The sequence below is a fragment of the Apteryx rowi genome, unplaced genomic scaffold (assembly GCF_003343035.1).
Source record: "Apteryx rowi isolate R43461 unplaced genomic scaffold, aptRow1 scaffold_246, whole genome shotgun sequence".
In the NCBI taxonomy this organism is placed as follows: domain Eukaryota; kingdom Metazoa; phylum Chordata; class Aves; order Apterygiformes; family Apterygidae; genus Apteryx; species Apteryx rowi.
The window spans coordinates 513,567-532,568 of NW_020448819.1; the positions used below are offsets into that span (position 1 = coordinate 513,567).

Consider the following 19,002-nt stretch of genomic DNA (forward strand, 5'->3'; position numbering starts at 1 on the left):
AAATTAGTATTTAGTCTTCATGCATAAGGAGAATATTAACCCACAAGTGAACTTGAATTGGATATAAGTTGAATATCTTCTCACAGATAACCTTTTTAAACTTGCTGAACTGTAAGAATGGGTTTTCCAGCAACTTGGCAGCAGGCAGAGGTCAAATAAAAGAGAACACTTAAGATCTGAGATTTTCATCTGGCTCTGTCCAGCCTTTTTCCTAAAAACATTCTCATATTTCTGTTTTATTGAGTTGCTCAGTGGAAAAAGGAATGGTATTCTTTCTTCCCCAGCATCATCTCTGTATTAAGGGCTCTTAAATGTTCCTTTTCAAACAGACTGCATGTGAGAAACAGATGAGGCAAAACAGCTTGGTAATAATAAATGTATACATATACTGTCACTGAGTACAGTGTAGATATTCTAGATGATAAAGATTTGGTGGCCTTGCTAAAGACGTCAGAAACATGAACACATGAAAAAAACATGATTAGTGTTGTTTCCCCCCCCCTTAACTTCACCAGTAATTACTCAAATATAATTGCTTACTAATTAATATTGGAAGTATACTTATGCAGATTTCCTAAATGTAAATGTACTTGAGTGCTCGGTATTAATATTGAACTGGAATGGATAAAAGATCAAGCTGATACATGAAGCTACTTTCTCATTCATCTTTACTTAGTAGTCCTGAAAAGCTGTATTGTCTTGCTATAAATAACTTTAACTTGAAATGTTAGCTCTATGCCATCTTAAATGAATTCTTTAGCACTTATTAAATAATTTTAAAATATATAATAATATGCTCACTAATTATAAGGGAAGCTGAAAGTTTAAAGTTAATTTTTGTCAATAATCTTGTTTAGGAATATGAAGCACGGACAGGAAGAATGTATAAACCTCCACCCCCATCAACAAGACGTAAGAATATTGAATTTGAACCACTTTCAACTACTGCTCTGATTCTGGAGGATCGACCAGCGTAAGTATAACTCTACTGTGGAGTAGGTGATGACTGTGAATTATTTGTTTATTATGCTTATGATGAGTTAATCTTCAAGTTTCTTGCACAAAAGTATCATTCGATTATTTTATCCCAAATGATAGTCTAACAAATACCTCCAGAAGGATCTACAACTATTTAGTCTATATAATAAAATTTTTTCTTTCTTTAATGGGGCCCACCCTATGACAGTGGTGTAGGCACCTTTAATCAGGAAAAATTTCTGAAGACTTTTATGGATTTCTTCCCTGTGCTTTCCCTGACCAACTGAGTGTGCACTCCCCTCTCCTTTCCCCAGTTTTGAAAACTTTAATTTCCTAGACCAGTAGGGCAGACTCAACACTAACAGTTTTCCTGTCGGCAAACTTGGAGAGTGCTCTATCAGAAGAGTCTTTTTAAGTAGTAGGTAAGTAACAGCAGGGAGTGGGAGGAGTTGCTTTTAAAACACTAGAAGTACAAAATGAGTAATCAACATTTGTGATCGGAAGGTATCTGGTAACTACAGTTAAATGCTCTGTTGGTACCAAGATGATAATGAGTTTACTGAAACTGTTTCCTCCCCCCCCCCATCCCAATTAAGTAGTCTTGGCTCCTTAAAACTACTGTTGAAGACAAAGCAGCAAGTGTAGGTGCAACACTGTGCTATGTACAAATAAGAACAGCAATGAAAAATGGGTAATAACCGTAATAAGTAACATCTGGAATGCTGTGCCCAGTTCTGGCCTTCCCAGTGCAAGACAGACATGGACCTACTGGACAGTCCAGCAAAGGACCCCAAAGATGATTAAGGGACTAACACATCTCATACAAGGAGAAGCTGAGAGCTGGGACTGTTCAGCCTGGAAAAGAGAAGGCTCGGGGGATCTTATCAATGTGTGCAAATATCTGATGGGAGGATGTAAAGAGGATGGAGCCAGGCTCTTCTCAGTGGTGCTCAGTGACAGGACAAGAGGCAATAGGCATAAATTGAAGCAAAGGAAATTCCATTTAAACATCAGAAAACTTTTTTTAAACATTGTGAGGGTGATGAAACACCAGAGCAGATTGCCCAGAGAGGTTGTGGAGTCTCTGTCCTTGGAGATGGTCAAGACCTGACTGTACAAGGGCCTGAGTAACCTGCTCTAGTTGACCCTGCTTGAGTAGTGGATTAGGACTAGACAATCTCCAGAGGTCCCTTCCAACCCCAGCTGTTCTGTGATTCTGTAATTTTGGTCTGTATTTTCAGCTATACTGCCTTCAACAATTTGAAGGAAAGAGGAGAACCTCCTGACTAGTAACACATGCTTATGTGGAAAGTAAATGTGGAGCAAGGCTTTCGGATTGCACCTTGAGAAAGCTTGTGGTAGAACTGTTAAGCATTTGCTCTAATGAATTTCAATTAGAACGTGGAAAACAGAATATGTAGCGCTAGAATGTTTCCTTAGAGATTCTCTAGTTTATTCAGTGCTAAAACAGGAATATCTTGAATGGATGTACAGACTGCTATGAGACTTTATAAATGCATTGTTTCTCTAACTGTGGTGGACAGTAAGACGTTGAATTAACTGCCTTACTGATGTTTTCCTATACTTTCAAATTTTCCCAATTTGAAAAATCAAATTTACCAGAAGTATGCTTTTAATATTGTGGCATTTCCACTTGTTTCAAATTTGAGTACCATCTCAAGTGCATAAGGTGTTGCTATATCTTATGATCTTTGAAAATAAAATCTGGTCTCATTCTGGCAGAAACACTAAGAAAATTATCTTTTCTACTTGCATAAAAGGAGGTGGGATACTTCATTTTTATTGCATAATAAAATGACAAAAACTCTTCTGTTTATTTTGAATCAAAGTAGGCTAGAGTTTGGGTAAGAGACTGAGACCCAATGTTGTTGTATTCTGTTTTGTTTTAGAATGAGTCCACTGAGGTAAAAGGAGGTGTGCATTTGGCACGTAGGTTATCACTATAGAGCCAAAAAACAAATGAATGTGAAACTGGCAAACTGGTAGTTCTACAGCAAACTTCCTTAACTTCAGCTCTAGACATAAATTGGGTCTATCCTCCTTTGGATAAACCCATCTTCTCTTCTGACAGTTTTAAAGGGACTACCTATAATGAATGAAAACCTTTACCTCTTATTGAAAATATGCAATCATAAATTTCGTATGAAAAAATGGAGCATAGATATGCTGGTATCTTTAATGATTTAAGTATAGATATGCATAAATGTGATGGCACTGTATTGGAAGAAATAAACTTTATATGGAATGTTAGTGTTTCCCTTTCCTCACTTTATGTGAACTTACTTTCTGTAGTGTATCAAAGAGAATAATTTTGATAGAAATTCTTGGTTCATGAAGGGTTTTTCCTGAGACTGTCTTCGAAGAGTTTGGTTTTTATTTAATTTTTTCTCCCCAAGGCTGACTTAGTAAAGTTAGTTTTGTAGTTCAGTTAACTTTTCTAGCAGAAGTCTTCATAGCTGTCTTTGCTTCAATAGATACTCTTTATTGCTGCAGGTGTCCATAGGAATGGAAGTTGCTTGTGGCCCACAAAAATGACCCTGATGATATACTGGGTCTCATAATGGAAACTCTGAATTATCATACTAATGTTTGTAGGTGTGTGGTTTTGTTTTTTTTGTTGTTTGTTTTTTTGTGTTTTTTTTATGGAAAGTTCTGTGTAACAACACGTAATTACAGATGTTCAATGAATCCAGTAGTTTCAGAGACTGGTGAGTGAGATGAGTATGAACAAACTTTTCTGCCAGTGGTTTATTTTTCTACATGCAAGTTGAAAGGATAAAAAGCTAGAATTTTAGGAGATCTTGGATGTGCCTCACTGATTTTTGGATAGGGTGCTAGTTTCTTGTACTCCTGCCCTGCTTTAGAGGGAAGCCATAGGAGAACAAATAAACTGAAGCAGTACAGTAAATATCTGCTAGTTCTGGAAAAAATAGCAGTCTGCTACTACTGTTACTGAAACATCAGTAGTGTGACATCTCCAGAGCTCACCTTAGAGAGGACCGAAGTTAAAACCTGTTTTGAAATGGTTCAGAATATTATTTGTGTATTGAATTCAGGAACAACTTGTTTTCAGAAATCTTCCTGCCAAATCTGTGGAGGAGGCTTTACGTCACCGACAAGAATATGATGAAATGGTGGCAGAGGCAAAAAAACGAGGTATGTTAACTACCAAAAATCATTATAATTCTTTTTAACTGTAAAAAAATAAAATAACTTATGGCTTATAGGCTAGTCTTTATGCTAAAGACAACCTTGTTTGATATTTCTCTCTCTCTAGTACATGAATGCACACAGTTTAAAACCAGAACTCTATCCTCGGATTGTTTCCTTGCTCCAGTTTAACTTTTTTCCATAATTTTTAAATAGAAATTTGTTTTTTTAACTACTTGTGTGACGTGATCAGCTGGAAACATTCAAGATGCTCAGACTTTTCTTTTGGTGGCCATGCTGCAGCTGCTGCTAAAAGTATAATGAAGTTGACTGCTTAAAGATTCTTTTTTTTCCAGGAAATTGTGATCAATTTCAATATGAAGACAGTTGAAAATTTGTTTTTTCTGACCATCTGTACCTATGTGAAACTTCCTACTCCCACTAGTTCTGTTTTTTTAAATTAAACATAGTTGTAGCATTTTGTACTGTGTCGATCTATAAATAGTTTGTTCAAAATAAGCAATGACTGTTATAAGGACTTCCCTAGGGGTCCATTTCACATCTAGTATTTGGGGAATAAGCTATTTTAAGAATCTATGCTGCACATTTTACTTGAGCTGTTGTCACTCAGATCTAAGCTTCAGAAGTGATTGAGCCTCTCTATGGATCTGAGTAATCTTATTCTGAAAGTTGATGAGAAATCCAAGGCACTTCAGAACTCATTTCACTCTTCTCTCGCGGTGTGCATCTTGTAAGGTGTGATCTGTGGGCCACGCTCTGAAACTGCGTCTTTCCTGAAGGGTCAGCAGCGCACAGTTTTGCGTATCCTGTTCCAGCGCATGTGCCCTAGTACTCGCTAAATAAACTGCTATGCACAGGGCTTCCAGAAAGACTTACTGCAGCTAGCCAGCCGTATCAGTTTCCTGAGGATGCAAGTTTACTGTGTCAGTATGTTTAATGGAGCTGATGTAGAGCTGCTTTCAAAAGAGCACATCTTGCAGTTTCACAACAGTTCTTGATGATGTTAAGGTAGAAGGTCCATTTTTGCTGTTAGCCATTTTAATAGGAGGGATTTAGAAATGAACCATTTTAACATAAGGCAAAATAACTCTTGCTTTTCTCTTGTTCAGAAATATTAGTGGCTTTGTCTTAGATCTTTAGGTCTTCTTTTCAGAAATGAAATAGGCAGGTAAGTAATCCTTTTAGTTGGAAGCTTCGGTAGACTTTGAACAATTTGAAAATGGATATAAAATTGCGCTTTTGAACAGTAACTTTATAGTTACCGCTAATAGTCTAAATATGGAAGTAAGTATGTTTTGGGTAGGATGTGGTATGAAATTCACTACAAGAAGAACAATGCTGATGATATGCTTGCTTTATTAGTCCTTCTCCATACTGCAGAAAAAAGTGCTGCTAGCTTTCTAATCAGGTTTTTCCTGGTCCAAACTGCTTTCTATTTAATTAACTTAAAAATAGCCTCTAATCTTTGAATAACGATTCTTAAATAGGTTTCTCTAGAGATTATTTAAAATAAACCAAACACTTCTTGAGACCGATAATTTGACGGCATGTAGAAGAAGTTGCAGGAGAGCTTCACTTGCATTTTTATGTTATTTAGTGACATCCTTCAGATGTTTTAGCTCAGTGTATTTCTGAGGAAAAACCCCCTCTAAGGTACAGTTTCTGATAAATTGATCTACTGGTAGCTGAAAGAGCTGATCTTATTCTAGCATTTAAAGCTCCAAAATTGTTTAAAAGATAGTGGAACGCATTACTTGAATGCTCTTATCCGAAGGTGCATGTATCTCTTATAAGGAGGAATTAAATTAAATAATATATTTAAGAGCAGTACTCTGCCATTATGTAGAATGGTACATGGTACCTGTGTACTACTAGGAATTTTTCTGTTTTTGAAGAGTGGACGAACTCAGCACTTTCTCACCAAATAGGTCTACCCACTGGAAACTTAACTCCAGATTTGGCAGTTGAAGCAAAATACAAACTGGGAATATCTGGCATAAAAATAGCTTAGCTACAAGGGATATGGAGCTTGGTATTGCTCTTTCTCCCCCCCGTCCCCAATTACTTTTCAGAGTAGGACATGCAATAACCACTGTGTTTTATCTTGTCTGGTTTTCTACAGAATTGGTTTAATATTTGCCTGCAATCAATAGAAACAGCTAGTAAAGGATAGCTCACACAACTGTAATTTAACCTTGATCTTTCAGGTGTCATTTAAATAATTAGATAAATTATTAGATAAATAATTCAACTGTTAAATGCACTAACACAGAATTTTTAATGTGTTATATTTAACAGAAATTAAAGAAGCACATAAAAGGAAAAAAATAATGAGGGAGCGTTTCAAGCAAGAAGAGAATATCGCTAGTGCTATGGTGATTTGGGTCAATGAAATACTGCCTAACTGGGAAGGCATGTAAGTAAAGTTCTGTTGTGTAAATGAGGTGCGTATGGCTTGTGTTTCTCCTCTGAAAACAGAAGAACCACATATCTTATTTTCCTTTTTCTTTCTCTTCTGTCAAGAAGTCCCTTGCCATGATATAATATGATGTCATTACAGAGCAACATGAAACCTGCTTTCTGAATTTTCTGTTTTTTTTTTTTTTGCTGGATGGGTGGGTGGCAGGTCCCCCTCCCCCATGGAGCTTTAGCATAAGCAGAGATCCATGAATTTTGACTTGGAAAATAGTATGTTATCTTGCTTATGAGTTGCTCAATGAATTCAGAAAACAAGATTTGGAATATTTTTTTGTTTGTTTCTTTTTTGTCTTTGTTTTTTTCTGCTTCCCTATCCTAGGCGTGCTACCCGAAGAGTTCGAGAACTGTGGTGGCAGGGATTACCTCCAAGTGTACGTGGGAAGGTTTGGAGTCTAGCCGTGGGAAACGAATTGAATATCACTCCTGGTATGCCTTAACAAATAATATTTTTATGCAAAATTAAGTTGGTCATTTTCAAATAAAAAACATAAATAGGACATATTTGCTTTTTAAATAATTATATTTCACAGCCTGAGAAGCAGGAGTGTGCGAGGTGGTGGTGGTGGTGTTCTTTTGTCTTATTTCTGTGTTTTGGCGGGGAGGGTCAGGGAGGTGGGGGTTTTTAACAGTGAAACAGACATCATAGCTTGTAAAGTCATGGAAATAGGGTTCAAAATCTGCTTATAAAAACATTTTAGTTGTCTTAGAGTTTAAATGTGTGGTTCCCAAGAAAATCTTTGATGTTTAAAATTGAGAATTTTAACTGATTTGGGGGAAGGGAAGGGGTTGCTTTAGTGTTTCATAACTAATGATTCTGATGAGCTAGAAGTGCTTCTTCTAACCTGTTCGGAAAAGAATAAAAATACAAATAGCTTAAGACATGATTGTCAAGATTTAATTCTTTATTTTCCTCTTGTGATTTGAATTTTCACCCCAGAAGAAAGCGTAGTATAGTGCAAAATATAAAACTCTGTATAGTGGTACTCCAGTAGTTAGTGGTAACCTTATAATAGATTTATGTCCAACTGTAAGATGAAGCCAAGCAAAAACAATAACAAAGCCAAACGTACCTCGTGTGCTTTTATTTTGGAGGGGCACTTTTGTTACTTATCTCTACCTGTTTTTTTTGCAGAACTCTATGAAATCTTCTTATCTAGAGCTAAGGAACGATGGAAAAGCTTCAGTGAGACAAGTTCAGAGAATGACATAGAAGGTAAGGTCTTCTGAATCCTAGATGTTTTCCTATTACCCTGTTTTTATTTATTTGTTTTTACAACTCTGCAAAATCTCTCAAGTTCAGCTGTAATGCAGTGATAGGAATATTTGTTCAAAGTTACCTGGGTGATTTCCTCCTTAAATGTTTTTTATAACAAGTCAATGAGTGAGGAGCTCAACAATTATTCCTGTATCAATAAAAATGCATTGAAATATGGCATGTGCTAATTCACTTTCAAATGAATGTTTTCTTCTGAAATCCTGAAATTCCAGCACTACACTATCTTGAAAATTTTAGATGAAACGTGAAGACATGAACAAAATTGGTTGAAATGAGCTGCCAAATTAGCCAGATTAGGAATGAAGAAAAGAACAAAAAGAAAAAACTAAATTCTAGTATGTGCAGTTGCTTAGCTCTGCTGAGATGATTCGTATGTTGGCATCTAGATCACTTTCTGTGGAAATATCCCTTCCACAATTTTGGGAGAGCAAAAAAGTTATTTTTGATTTTGGTTGTGGAACTGAAAGGTGAAGAGCATGTAATTTATTACACATTTTGAATCCCAGACTGCCTTTCCTCCCAAATCTATTAAATGGAGATGTTACCACACTTCTTATAGATCTATGCCTAATCCGGAAGTGTATGTATGATGGAGTTTTATCACTGGCTTATTGTTGTCTCCTGTGGGTGTTCTTTCAGTTAAAAATAGCATCAATAATGTGCTTTTAATAGTGGATTTATCCTTGTCACCAATACTAACTTCTTGTGCTGTTAACGCTTTTTTTGTTTGGCTGTGGGTGTGGTTTTTTTTTTTTTTTTTTTTTTTTAAGGTACTGTCTTATGTGACACTGTCAGTACCAGCTGCCATGAAATAACTATTTTTTGAGTTAGTCTCTTTTGGGAAAGAAAGTGTCATTGTAATGCAAGAAGTACTTTTGTTTGCCTTCCCTCATAGCCAGTCCTGATTTACTGTCTGCTTTGACAGTAAATTATTCAGGTCTTCCTTAGACTGCATCTGTGACTCATCTGAAACTCATCTGAGACAAACTCTGAAAACTTGTGCATGTACATGACTGTATGCTTAGCCTTGGAAAATACATTTGGAATGTCCCTTGGTTTGTGTGTGTAGTGGAGAGGAGGTTGTTTTTTCAGTGTTTTTTTGGGGGGGAGGGAGACAGAGTGTGGGAAGGCTTAAGTAGTTTGTGTATTTCAGAAGGGTAGTGGTAGTTCTGGATGAGTGTGAGCTGGAGGAACACCATTTTGATTGTGTCAGATATTTTAGGAAATATAATTTTAAGGGAAAACTCAAACCAATGGGTTCTGGATAAAAAGAGCAAGCCAACCTACTGTTTTTATTAGGAATCTTTGGTAGCAAAGTCCGAAAAATCAATTGCTTCTGCCTTCTTTAACATATTTGAGTAGCTCTGAGTTTATTTTTCTGTCTGAATAATTTTTAACTTTTTCATTTGGCACATAAAGATTAATCATAGAAAGTATCTTCCTGTGCCTTGGAGTGAAGAATTTGGTTGGTCAAAAGATGTTATCTGCTAGACCTGCTCAGAAGACCTGCAGTGACTGCTCTAGTTCACTGAACTAAATTTCTAGCATAAATCCAGAGTTTCTTGTGCTCTGTATTGTAGCTTTCCATCTTCCTTGGGCCTCATTGTGATTAAATGGATGCTACCAAAATGAACCTGATTCTGATAATACCTGTCTCTTTGAAAGAAAAGAGGGGGATTAAGCAGCAGTTCTTGAACTTTTTATTTTAAATAGTGTACATCCTTTCTCTATAATTTGCCTTCTTTCTCTCCAACAAATTTTCCTAGTATGGCCTGTGGTAGTCCCAGCTCTGTGACTATCTTTTAGTTTTAGGAGGGCTAGAAAAAAATACCGCTTTCCAGGTTTCAGCAAAGCTGGTCCTTTTAAGCCTATTCATCAAGTCCTGCAACCTTCCAGTTCCCAGATGGCTCTTGGCTCCTCTAGTTTAAGCACTCAAAGAGTGCTTGGGGCAAAGAGCCTTTGCCCCAAATGCCACATGTATTTTCTCCTCACTATCACTACTATTTGCACTATGTCCCTATGTGGAGGACAGGATATAGATGACTCAAGGGCCAGCTGAAATCCTTCAGGAGCTTCTTGAGTGAATGCTGCCTGCCTGCCTTCCTTTGATTTGAGTGCCAGTCCTAAGGTTGCAAGGAACTTGTTTGAGCCAAGTGAGAGCTAATGAGAGCTCAGAAGTAATGTAACTTCTGCAGGTTATACCTACTAAATTCGGAAATTTAGGTGAAGTATCAACTCCCAACACTTTTGGGTTACTGTCAGTAAAACTGGAACATGAGACAAGCATGGGATGTACCTGCCTGACTTTGCAGGTGGAAGAGTGTTGGTTTGCTTGAAATGAGGACTAATAATCCATCTTCCTCCCCCCCCCACCCCTCCCCAGTATATAGAATATATTTTAGTGCTATTGATCGAAATGAGCCACCAAATTAGCCAGATTAGGAATGAAAAATTTGAGTAAGGTGAGATCTCGCAGGACCATGTTTAGATCAAGAGCAGTAATCTCACTCTGTTCTTACAGACTTACACGTAGTAACTGTTCCTATACAGTTACTGAGGTCACAGCAGAAAATAAGGACTGAGAACAGTTTTGAGGGCTGGTCAGAGTTGAAGTGCTAGTGAATACAGTGGCAGTATGGGCCTGAATAGAGTGCTATACAGAAGTAAAAGGTAACCTGTTTTAAGTCTGAATGACGTAAAGGTGTATGACTTGAAGAGAAGGAGTGGACAGAGGCAGTAATTCCTGATTGTTTCCCTCACTTTCTGGAGTGGGTGGTATACGCCTGGTATCAGTGGACAGTATTTAATGTAGCTCTTAAACTACAGCAGTGTAGAAATACACTTCAAGAACAAGAACTAAGTGACTTTTTTCCTTAGAGTTTCTATGTGCCTATGGCAGACTTGCTCTGAAGTCTGTGGAATTACCTATCGGTGGTGTTTTTGCTTGCAGATGCAGGTGCATCTGTTGCTGATCGTGAGGCCAGCCTGGAGCTAATTAAGTTGGACATATCACGCACATTTCCATCCCTGTATATTTTCCAGAAGGTGAGAATTCTGTAACTTGAGTTATGACAACTTTAAACTTCTGAATAGTTAAACAGGCAAATGTGGCTGGCTAAATGCCAAATACTTTTAGAAGCTGTTTGTTTAAACTAAATGACTAAAACTAATTGGTTCCTACATACAACCGCAAATGGCCTTTTGTTTTGTTTTTGACAAGTAAGGTAGGACACTTACTATGATAAAGTTGTCTTGCTTTTTGGACAGCTGTAAATATGAGGGACTATGAGGCTTTTTCTCCTAGAAAAAATGCATGCAGTTCCTATTAATGTTTATGAAGTTACTAACATTTAATAATGAGAATATACTAGTTTACAGAAATCTTAGTACCTATTTTAGTTTTTTAAGAACTTATATGCGTGTACACATAATTATATATAAAATAACTTGCATTAATGTAATACAGTAACTTGTGTTATTAAAAGCTAAAACATCTGGTGTCTCTTAAAGGGAAAAAACAGCCCTATACCTGCACCAGATATCCTCAGTTTCCACTATATACCGATTTCCAGGGAATTATTTCGTATGGAATTATTGTTCTGTTACTTTAACATCTTAAAAGCATAAAAAGTAATGCTTACAGTAAAAAGAGGTATTTTTCAGGGTGTGAACAGAGCAATAATTCACTGTCACTTCTGCATCTTTAACTGGTTTGTTACCTACCTAAATTTATACAGCAGTTCTGAAAAGTTCTTTTTTTCTCCCCCCCCCCCTTCCTCCCCTTGCATTAGGGTGGTCCCTATCATGATCTCCTGCATAGTGTTTTAGGAGCATATACATGTTACAGACCGGATGTGGGATATGTAAGTATTTGTGGTAAAAAATCTGTAGCGTAGTACAGATGCTTAAATGCCATATATCAGAGTATACTAGAGAACTAGGTTCTCTAAACTTTATGCTGCTAGCACTTCAGAAAAAGTTAAACTTTAGCACTTACTCATTGTATAGTAGTTACAGTGGTGGTAGTTCTTAAAGATAATTAAATAGCTGAAAACTTGCTGAATTTTAATACTGAGTGTACTATTTGGCTTGCTCTGGAAGTTTTTTTGAACTGATGTGTTCACAAGGCGTTCCAGCCCTGGTAGACCCAGAGTAACTACAGAAGAAGCTGCCAGCAGACTTCAGTAAGCTCTCGCCCTGTTCTAGCCTACTGTTGCTCCCACTGCTGCTATTTCCATAGTGACACTCTCTGCTTCACTCGCTTCACATCTTAGAATCCAGACACTCCCTATTGGTGTTTTGATATAAAAGGTTAATCAGCTCATCTGAGTTCAGTGGAGATAAGATTGCTTGCAGCAAAAACCTTAACGTGTAAAAATCTAACATCTCTCTCAATGGTGTCAGTTGACAGAAGCAGTTAAATAACAACCAGATGCTGACTTTTCTTTTTGTTCTTTGTGAAGCTAGGAATACTTTTCAAAAGCTTTTTAATCACTTCTAGGCTAAAGTACTTGAAGAGTTTTAAAAGACTGATCCATGAGACAAAGCATTAAATACCACAGGGTGTGTTTTCTCTCCAAGTCATACACATAGTACTCTGCATCAATATCTAGCTGGCTTTTCATTTTTAAATGTTTTTTTCATCTCTGAATTCTGTCATCTGTGACCTCATTTTTGGAGACCTTCCCACACTCTTTCAGTGCGATTACAAACTCTGCAGGTTTTGAGGCTGCTTGTTCCCAGGGTGGAGTTTTAAAAGGCAAATAAGTATTTTTCATGGATGGGCCTCTTTTTCAGTAGAAATAGACGATGCGACAATTTCGGCTAGCCTGTATATTTCTGATTGTACATTTTTCTTGATGTTAGCTTGGCAGTAAAGGTAGTGTAATTTTATTTCCACACTCCTCCATCCCACAAAAATGGAAAACTGATGGATTGTTTTTGATGCACATTAATGCTTTCTTCCTAGTTGGTTAAAATACTGTGCATGTTTTTTAAATGAGGAGCTGGCAGCATAAGTGCCTAGAAAGAGCAAAATAATCATCATTGCAGATGAAATTAGTAGAGTTATGTTTCAGAATAACAAGTATTCACATCATCAGTTAACAACTACAAGAGTAATATTCTTCACTTTCATTGGAGACTAAAGTTGCTGAGAGAATGTGATTGTGGAAAAACATAAAACTTGCATTGTAGCTAACTACTTAAAAGCTAGTTTTATGTATGTGAACAAATAGTGTTTGGCAACTGGGAAGATCTGTATTGACTGTTGTGAAAGAGAATTTTGTCTCAATTCCAACATATTTGTCTGGGTCTAAACTGTCCCATATGTGACTCTTTTCCATGTCTGCTTTTCCCATAGCTTAACAACAGACTTAAGGCCAAGTTTTGTCTCCTGTGAGCTCTGCATTCAGCCTGTGTGGTTTTAACTTTCTTGCATTCCAAGTCCCCAAGGACTTGTGATTATAAGACCTCCCAGAATTTTCATCAAGCATCTAAAACCTGTACCTGAAGAAACACTCAATTTCTTGTTGAAATCTAATTGGCTGCATGCATAAAAGATATCCATGTTGTTCTGTGTTTATCTGGAAATGTTATGTAATGGTATTTGATATATTGCTGACTGTAAATATTTGCGCTTCAAAGATGTACAATGTACTGAACCTACTTACCTATGTTTGCCTGATGCTCTTCCCCCATCGAAGGTACAAGGGATGTCCTTCATTGCTGCTGTACTCATTCTCAATCTGGAAGAGGCAGATGCTTTCATTGCCTTTGCTAACCTTCTAAACAAGCCATGCCAGCTGGCCTTTTTCCGTGTGGATCACAGCATGGTATGCACATAGTTTTCTGGTTTTGAAACTTACCATCTTTTGACTTGAAGCATATTTGAGTTATTAGTAACTTCCATCCTTTCATTCCTTTGAATAATGGAGAACTTTAACCTGTGGTTACAAGACTGAAAGCACCTAATCAATAGATTAGGTTCTAATCCATTGAACACATTCTGTCTTTTTGACTTTTCATCTAGAAATACTTAATCATAGCACTTATCTAAGAAGTCACATCACGCTCTTTTGAGATCCTCAATCCTTGGTTGTTTTTATGTTATTTTATAACTCATTCTTTTTAAGACTGCTTATGAGGTGCTTTATTATCTCTACAGATGCTGAAATACTTTGCAGCCTTTGAAGTATTCTTTGAAGAAAATCTTCCCAAATTGTTTCTTCATTTCAAATCATACAGTCTTACTCCAGACATATATTTGATAGACTGGTGAGTTCAGAGAACATAGTATATCTAATCTTACAACTGTTGAAACACTTCCCATTTTTGCTATAGGTTTTTCAACAATAGAAATACAACATAAAAACACACTTGTCAGGTGTATGTGTACTTAAGCTTTCTAGGTTTTGTGAAATCCCTGTGGCCTGCTTTATACAACTGCAGTTTCTCTGGCAGAATTCAAACATTATGAACTGGGATTAGTGGAGACATCTATTCAGATAGGAAATGAGATGTGGAGGACTTCTGCAGGTCTGTATTGTTGTTGCAGGTAATAGTCATTTATTTGTAATGTGAAGAGAGAACTGCAGTTGTTTTATGACTGATCATAAGTGACTTGATGAAATGAACATAATCTGCTACTGAAGAATGTAAGAGGAAACTCTAAAAGGAATATAAAGTAGAGGCAAAATGAAATATCGTTCTTGGTTCAGGAAGGGTAAACTTGGAAATAAGATTAACATTTTGAATTATTGAATGCTCTAAAGCAGAGTGCCAAACTATACTGTGTACCACTAATGGAGGCCACCTATGCAAGCACCCTCCAAGTGCATGCAGTGCTTCCAAATACTGAATGTTCCCTCATAAGCGTGGGTGCATATATATATGCACACACACATGTATGTATGTATATATAGGATTATTGTATGGGCTAGATTTTTTTAATGGAGCAAATTGAATTGCATAGAATTAAATAATACAAAAATGCTAGGTCATCCCAGTGCTTAGGAATGAAGAACTTCTGCTACAAGATGCAGCTTATCAGTAAGCAGCAAGTTTCAGCAGGAGCAAGGCACACAATAGCAGTATTGCCCCATGAGCGATGTAGCCCTCAAGAGTTCAGGGGGATCAGAAGAGGTGTGTCTGTTGCAGAAACAGTGCTGTTGTGTAAAGTACTAGAATATTCTGATTACCAGCAATAAATTGATATGACATTCCTGTACCTGTTCCAATGATGGTCTTGAGATAGAGCTCTCCTTATGAAGAGAGAATGCAAGAGGATTGTAGTAGTCTCAGTGGCTAGGAGTCTTCTGAGATTCTTGAACTGCTTTCTAATAGGAATAGTGGGAAAACGGAACACTACGCCTTCGATCAATGGAACCCCTACAAACTTATGGAAGTGTTTATGCAGTATGGTGCATATAGCACATATAACAAATGCTTTTTAAAGTAAACTTCATAATTAAAAAAAGTCCTTAGACATGCCCAGTAAAAATAGAACAGAGGATGGGAAGAGTGACTATCTTTAGATTTTGATGGGGCTTTTTTTGTTTGTTTTTTGTTTTTAACTTGGATGTAAACTCAATGTATTATGGAAATGTAGTTGCCAGTTTCTCATTAGTATGTCAGTGGGCTGTAGCCTACCACATACAGCCTTCTACAGGGAAGATTTGAAACTTTAGGCTTAGTTTAAAGAACAAGTGATGAATAGAGCTGTTTTATAAATCCATTATTTATAAGCCACATAGTCTAAGCATCCCATTTTTGATCTTTGTTGGATAAGCCCTTGTATGTTGTACCTCATTTGAGCATAAAGATGCTTGTAACTTTTCTAGCTAGAGCTTCCTAAAAGAGGTTGCTTTCAAATGGGGAATTTCCTGTAGCATGGAAAGTTTCAGAGGAGTTACGATTTGAAGAGCTGGGGACTTGTGTATCTTCAAAATAAGGAAAAAAAAATATGAACACTTTAAATAACTTGTCATCTGCTTGCTCTCAACTAATGTAATTTAGATTTAAAGGAGGTGATATCTTCTCGTTTCTGAAATACATTAAAATTATATTGTTCCTTTTTTTCCCCCCTTAATTGTAGGATTTTTACACTCTACAGCAAGTCGCTACCACTTGATCTGGCCTGTCGTGTCTGGGATGTTTTCTGTAGAGATGGGGAAGAATTTTTGTTTAGGACAGGATTAGGAATCCTTCGATTATATGAAGATATTCTCCTACAGATGGACTTCATTCATATAGCACAGTTTCTAACAAAACTTCCAGAAGACATTACATCAGAAAGGCTTTTTAGCTGTATTGCAGCTATTCAGATGCAGAATAGTAACAAGAAATGGGCCCAGGTGAGTTTTTGGTTATAAATCTCAGAACACTACATGGGGCACTTCCCTTAATGACTACTTTATGCTGCATGTCTAAGTTCAAAGGGAGGGTTAATGCTGTATTTGGGGCCTCACCTCTGACATGGGATGCATCAGAAGCTCAGATTTGGTCAATGAGATGGTTACTCTTTTTTTTTCTTTTTTTTTTTTCCTTTTGGAAAACAAATTTAGCACTGAAACTTGCTTATTTGGGAAGCAATAAAACAGTTGCTGAGGAATCCCTAGTTTCTAGTACAGATTTACATGCCAGGCAAGAGGAAGTGAAAGATGAACACTTCAAAACAAATTCTGCCTGAAACTAACCAAAAATGCAGAGTCTAAAGTGAGTTGTATAGACACATTTGAACAAAATTTATGTCCACACAGTTCTGTTTTGTGGCTTTCAACATACTTTTCCCACCTCTGTCCCCCGTACTGGCATTCATCTAAATTCTGATAGGAAAATACCTATATAACAAAAGACTAGAATTGTTGCAAATAAAACCCCTATCAAGTTAAAAGGGCAAAGTAGTCTTGCTTGCCAGAAGATAGGCTTGTTCTTGGCTCAACTCCTAATGCAAACTGAGATGTGACGAATGGATAGGAAGTAAAGGAATACTTAGGACTGATTTGCCTCACTGTGTCTCCCCATATGCCTGAGATCAGTTCTGCATTGGAGTGTTTCCTAAGATGGAGGAAAAAAAAATTTTTGAATAGGACTGGTAAGGGTTAGTATTAATTGATGCTTCCTCTCTAGTGTCTCATTTCGGAAATTAGTCTCTGTGCTGGTACTGTGTTAATATTGGTCTCTTTTTATTAGATTAGCCTGTTTATATTCATTAAATAATTTAAATTTCCAGGTGTTTGCCTCACTAATGAAGGACAACAAGGAAGGGGACAAGAACCATAGCCCAGCACTGAAAAGCTAATCATCGTAATGTAGAGGTCAATTGAAAATGTGGAAAACCACTTGATGAAAAAGGAGTTTTTGCATCACTTCTATGCGGAAAGCCACTGTAGAAAAGAGTGTAAGGAATGAGAGAGCCTGTATAGCTCTCAGTGAAGTAATGAACTGATGAAATCTTCAGCCTTTTGCCAGTATTAGCTTTTTTTGTGGGAAGATATATTTCACACAGCATACTAAAACCTATGAAACTGAGAAGTGGGGAGTTCATATTTAATACTTAAAAAAAAAAAAAAATCAGCTCAATGCAATAAACATTTGTAATAACTTCTGTTGGTACTTTAAAAAATTTTTGAGGCATAACTTTTTTACAAATACCACAAAGGCACTTTTTGGGGGGGGTGAGGAAAATGCTACATCTTAAGGCCCCAGAACTGCTATCCAGACCAAATGCTTTGGTACAAATATTACCTCCAAAATTAACCATTTAAAAGTATTGAGGACCAAATAAGGTTGATTGGTATACGTATGTGCAAAGTGGGTAAGATTTGGGAAGGAGTATTGTTATTTACTTGTTTTAAGTTACAGCTTCATTCTTCAGTCTGGGCGAGTATAATCAACTCAGGAAATGTGGAAGTATTGTGCCCTAACCTGTTAGAGCAAAAAAAAAAAAATTTTTTTTTGAAATTAAAAAGTGTTAAGATCAGGGCTGCTATTCTCAGTGTGTACAGCTTTCAAAATGAATGGTGTTAAGCCTTTGTTTTGGTGTATTAGTTGTGCAGCTTATTAAAAATGGAGTGGGTATTCTGTGAATGGGTTTTGCCACCAGAAGTTGTACTTCATTAAGCCATTCTCAAATAAGAGATATGCTTGTATGTAATGGTAAACACTAGAAACTGATAAAGCTATCTACAGACTTTGTATTGGCAAAGGAGCATCCACCTTTAACACTTCAGAATAATGCAGACATGGAATTTTTTTTAACTATCTTTTATTAGTGTGCAATACTGAAATCCAAAAAGCATATGGTATTGTGATGCTTAATTCTTTACCAACTCTTAACTGTGAGAAATAATGTCATACAGTACATGCCACAGCAGATATTTTCAATGTTTCCTGTTCTCAAAGATACACCGTAGAACTTTTGAGTAGAGGTTGGAAATTTAAAATGGATAGCACTGCAGGTGAGCAGCACTTGCACTCTCTTGGTCCATTTTTGCTAATATTTAATGTAAATAAGTTCCTTACATGTGGATTTTTGTAACTGGTCCCTCTGTGGAAATCAAGTCAAAATTATCATTGCCTATTTTTTAAGTGCAGGAGGCTTTCAGTTGTCTGGTGTTTAAAAGCAGAGTCTACATAACTTGGGGTAAAGTTTTAAATTAGTGTGGTGTAACTTAAATTGCTGTCTGGTTTCAAAACTACATATATATTACTCATAACATTACAATTTGAACTTTAAATGTCAATTTTTTCTTAACTTATGTATTCACTACTCTAATTGGATTCAATTTGTCTTATATTTTTGTGTTAACTTGTACAGTTTTCTTACTTTTCAAGTATAAATCTCTGTATATAACTGTAAATAGAAGGAGTAAGCCTTCCTTTAAGACCACTAGTAACAATTCCAGTGTAAATAAAACTTATAGCAGAAATGTTGTGTGGTTCTTCTTGAGGAGCTGCCTAATGTATATTTGTATATAATGTGGTTGGTGAGTGTTGAGGACAGAGCTAGCAGTGTTGTAAATGCTGAGGCATTGATGTCTGAACGCTGGTTGTGGTTTTCAGTTATGTGGCTGCTC

General features: G+C 36.7%; 1 protein-coding gene across 2 annotated transcripts in view; it reads left to right on the forward strand.

The window, feature by feature from the left end:
- Positions 1 to 18,855, forward strand: part of TBC1D12 (TBC1 domain family member 12) — a 51,152-nt gene extending 32,297 nt beyond the window's left edge. For both annotated transcript variants that reach the window (XM_026066692.1, XM_026066693.1), the window contains 11 exons: positions 858 to 973; positions 4,073 to 4,155; positions 6,469 to 6,586; positions 6,968 to 7,074; positions 7,781 to 7,861; positions 10,875 to 10,969; positions 11,716 to 11,787; positions 13,630 to 13,758; positions 14,091 to 14,200; positions 16,020 to 16,278; positions 17,157 to 18,855. In XM_026066692.1, coding sequence (XP_025922477.1) covers positions 858 to 973; positions 4,073 to 4,155; positions 6,469 to 6,586; positions 6,968 to 7,074; positions 7,781 to 7,861; positions 10,875 to 10,969; positions 11,716 to 11,787; positions 13,630 to 13,758; positions 14,091 to 14,200; positions 16,020 to 16,278; positions 17,157 to 17,225 — 1,239 coding nt within the window. In that variant the 3' untranslated portion in view covers positions 17,226 to 18,855. The remainder of the gene's footprint in view (positions 1 to 857; positions 974 to 4,072; positions 4,156 to 6,468; positions 6,587 to 6,967; positions 7,075 to 7,780; positions 7,862 to 10,874; positions 10,970 to 11,715; positions 11,788 to 13,629; positions 13,759 to 14,090; positions 14,201 to 16,019; positions 16,279 to 17,156) is intronic.
- Positions 18,856 to 19,002: the final 147 nt, after the last annotated feature.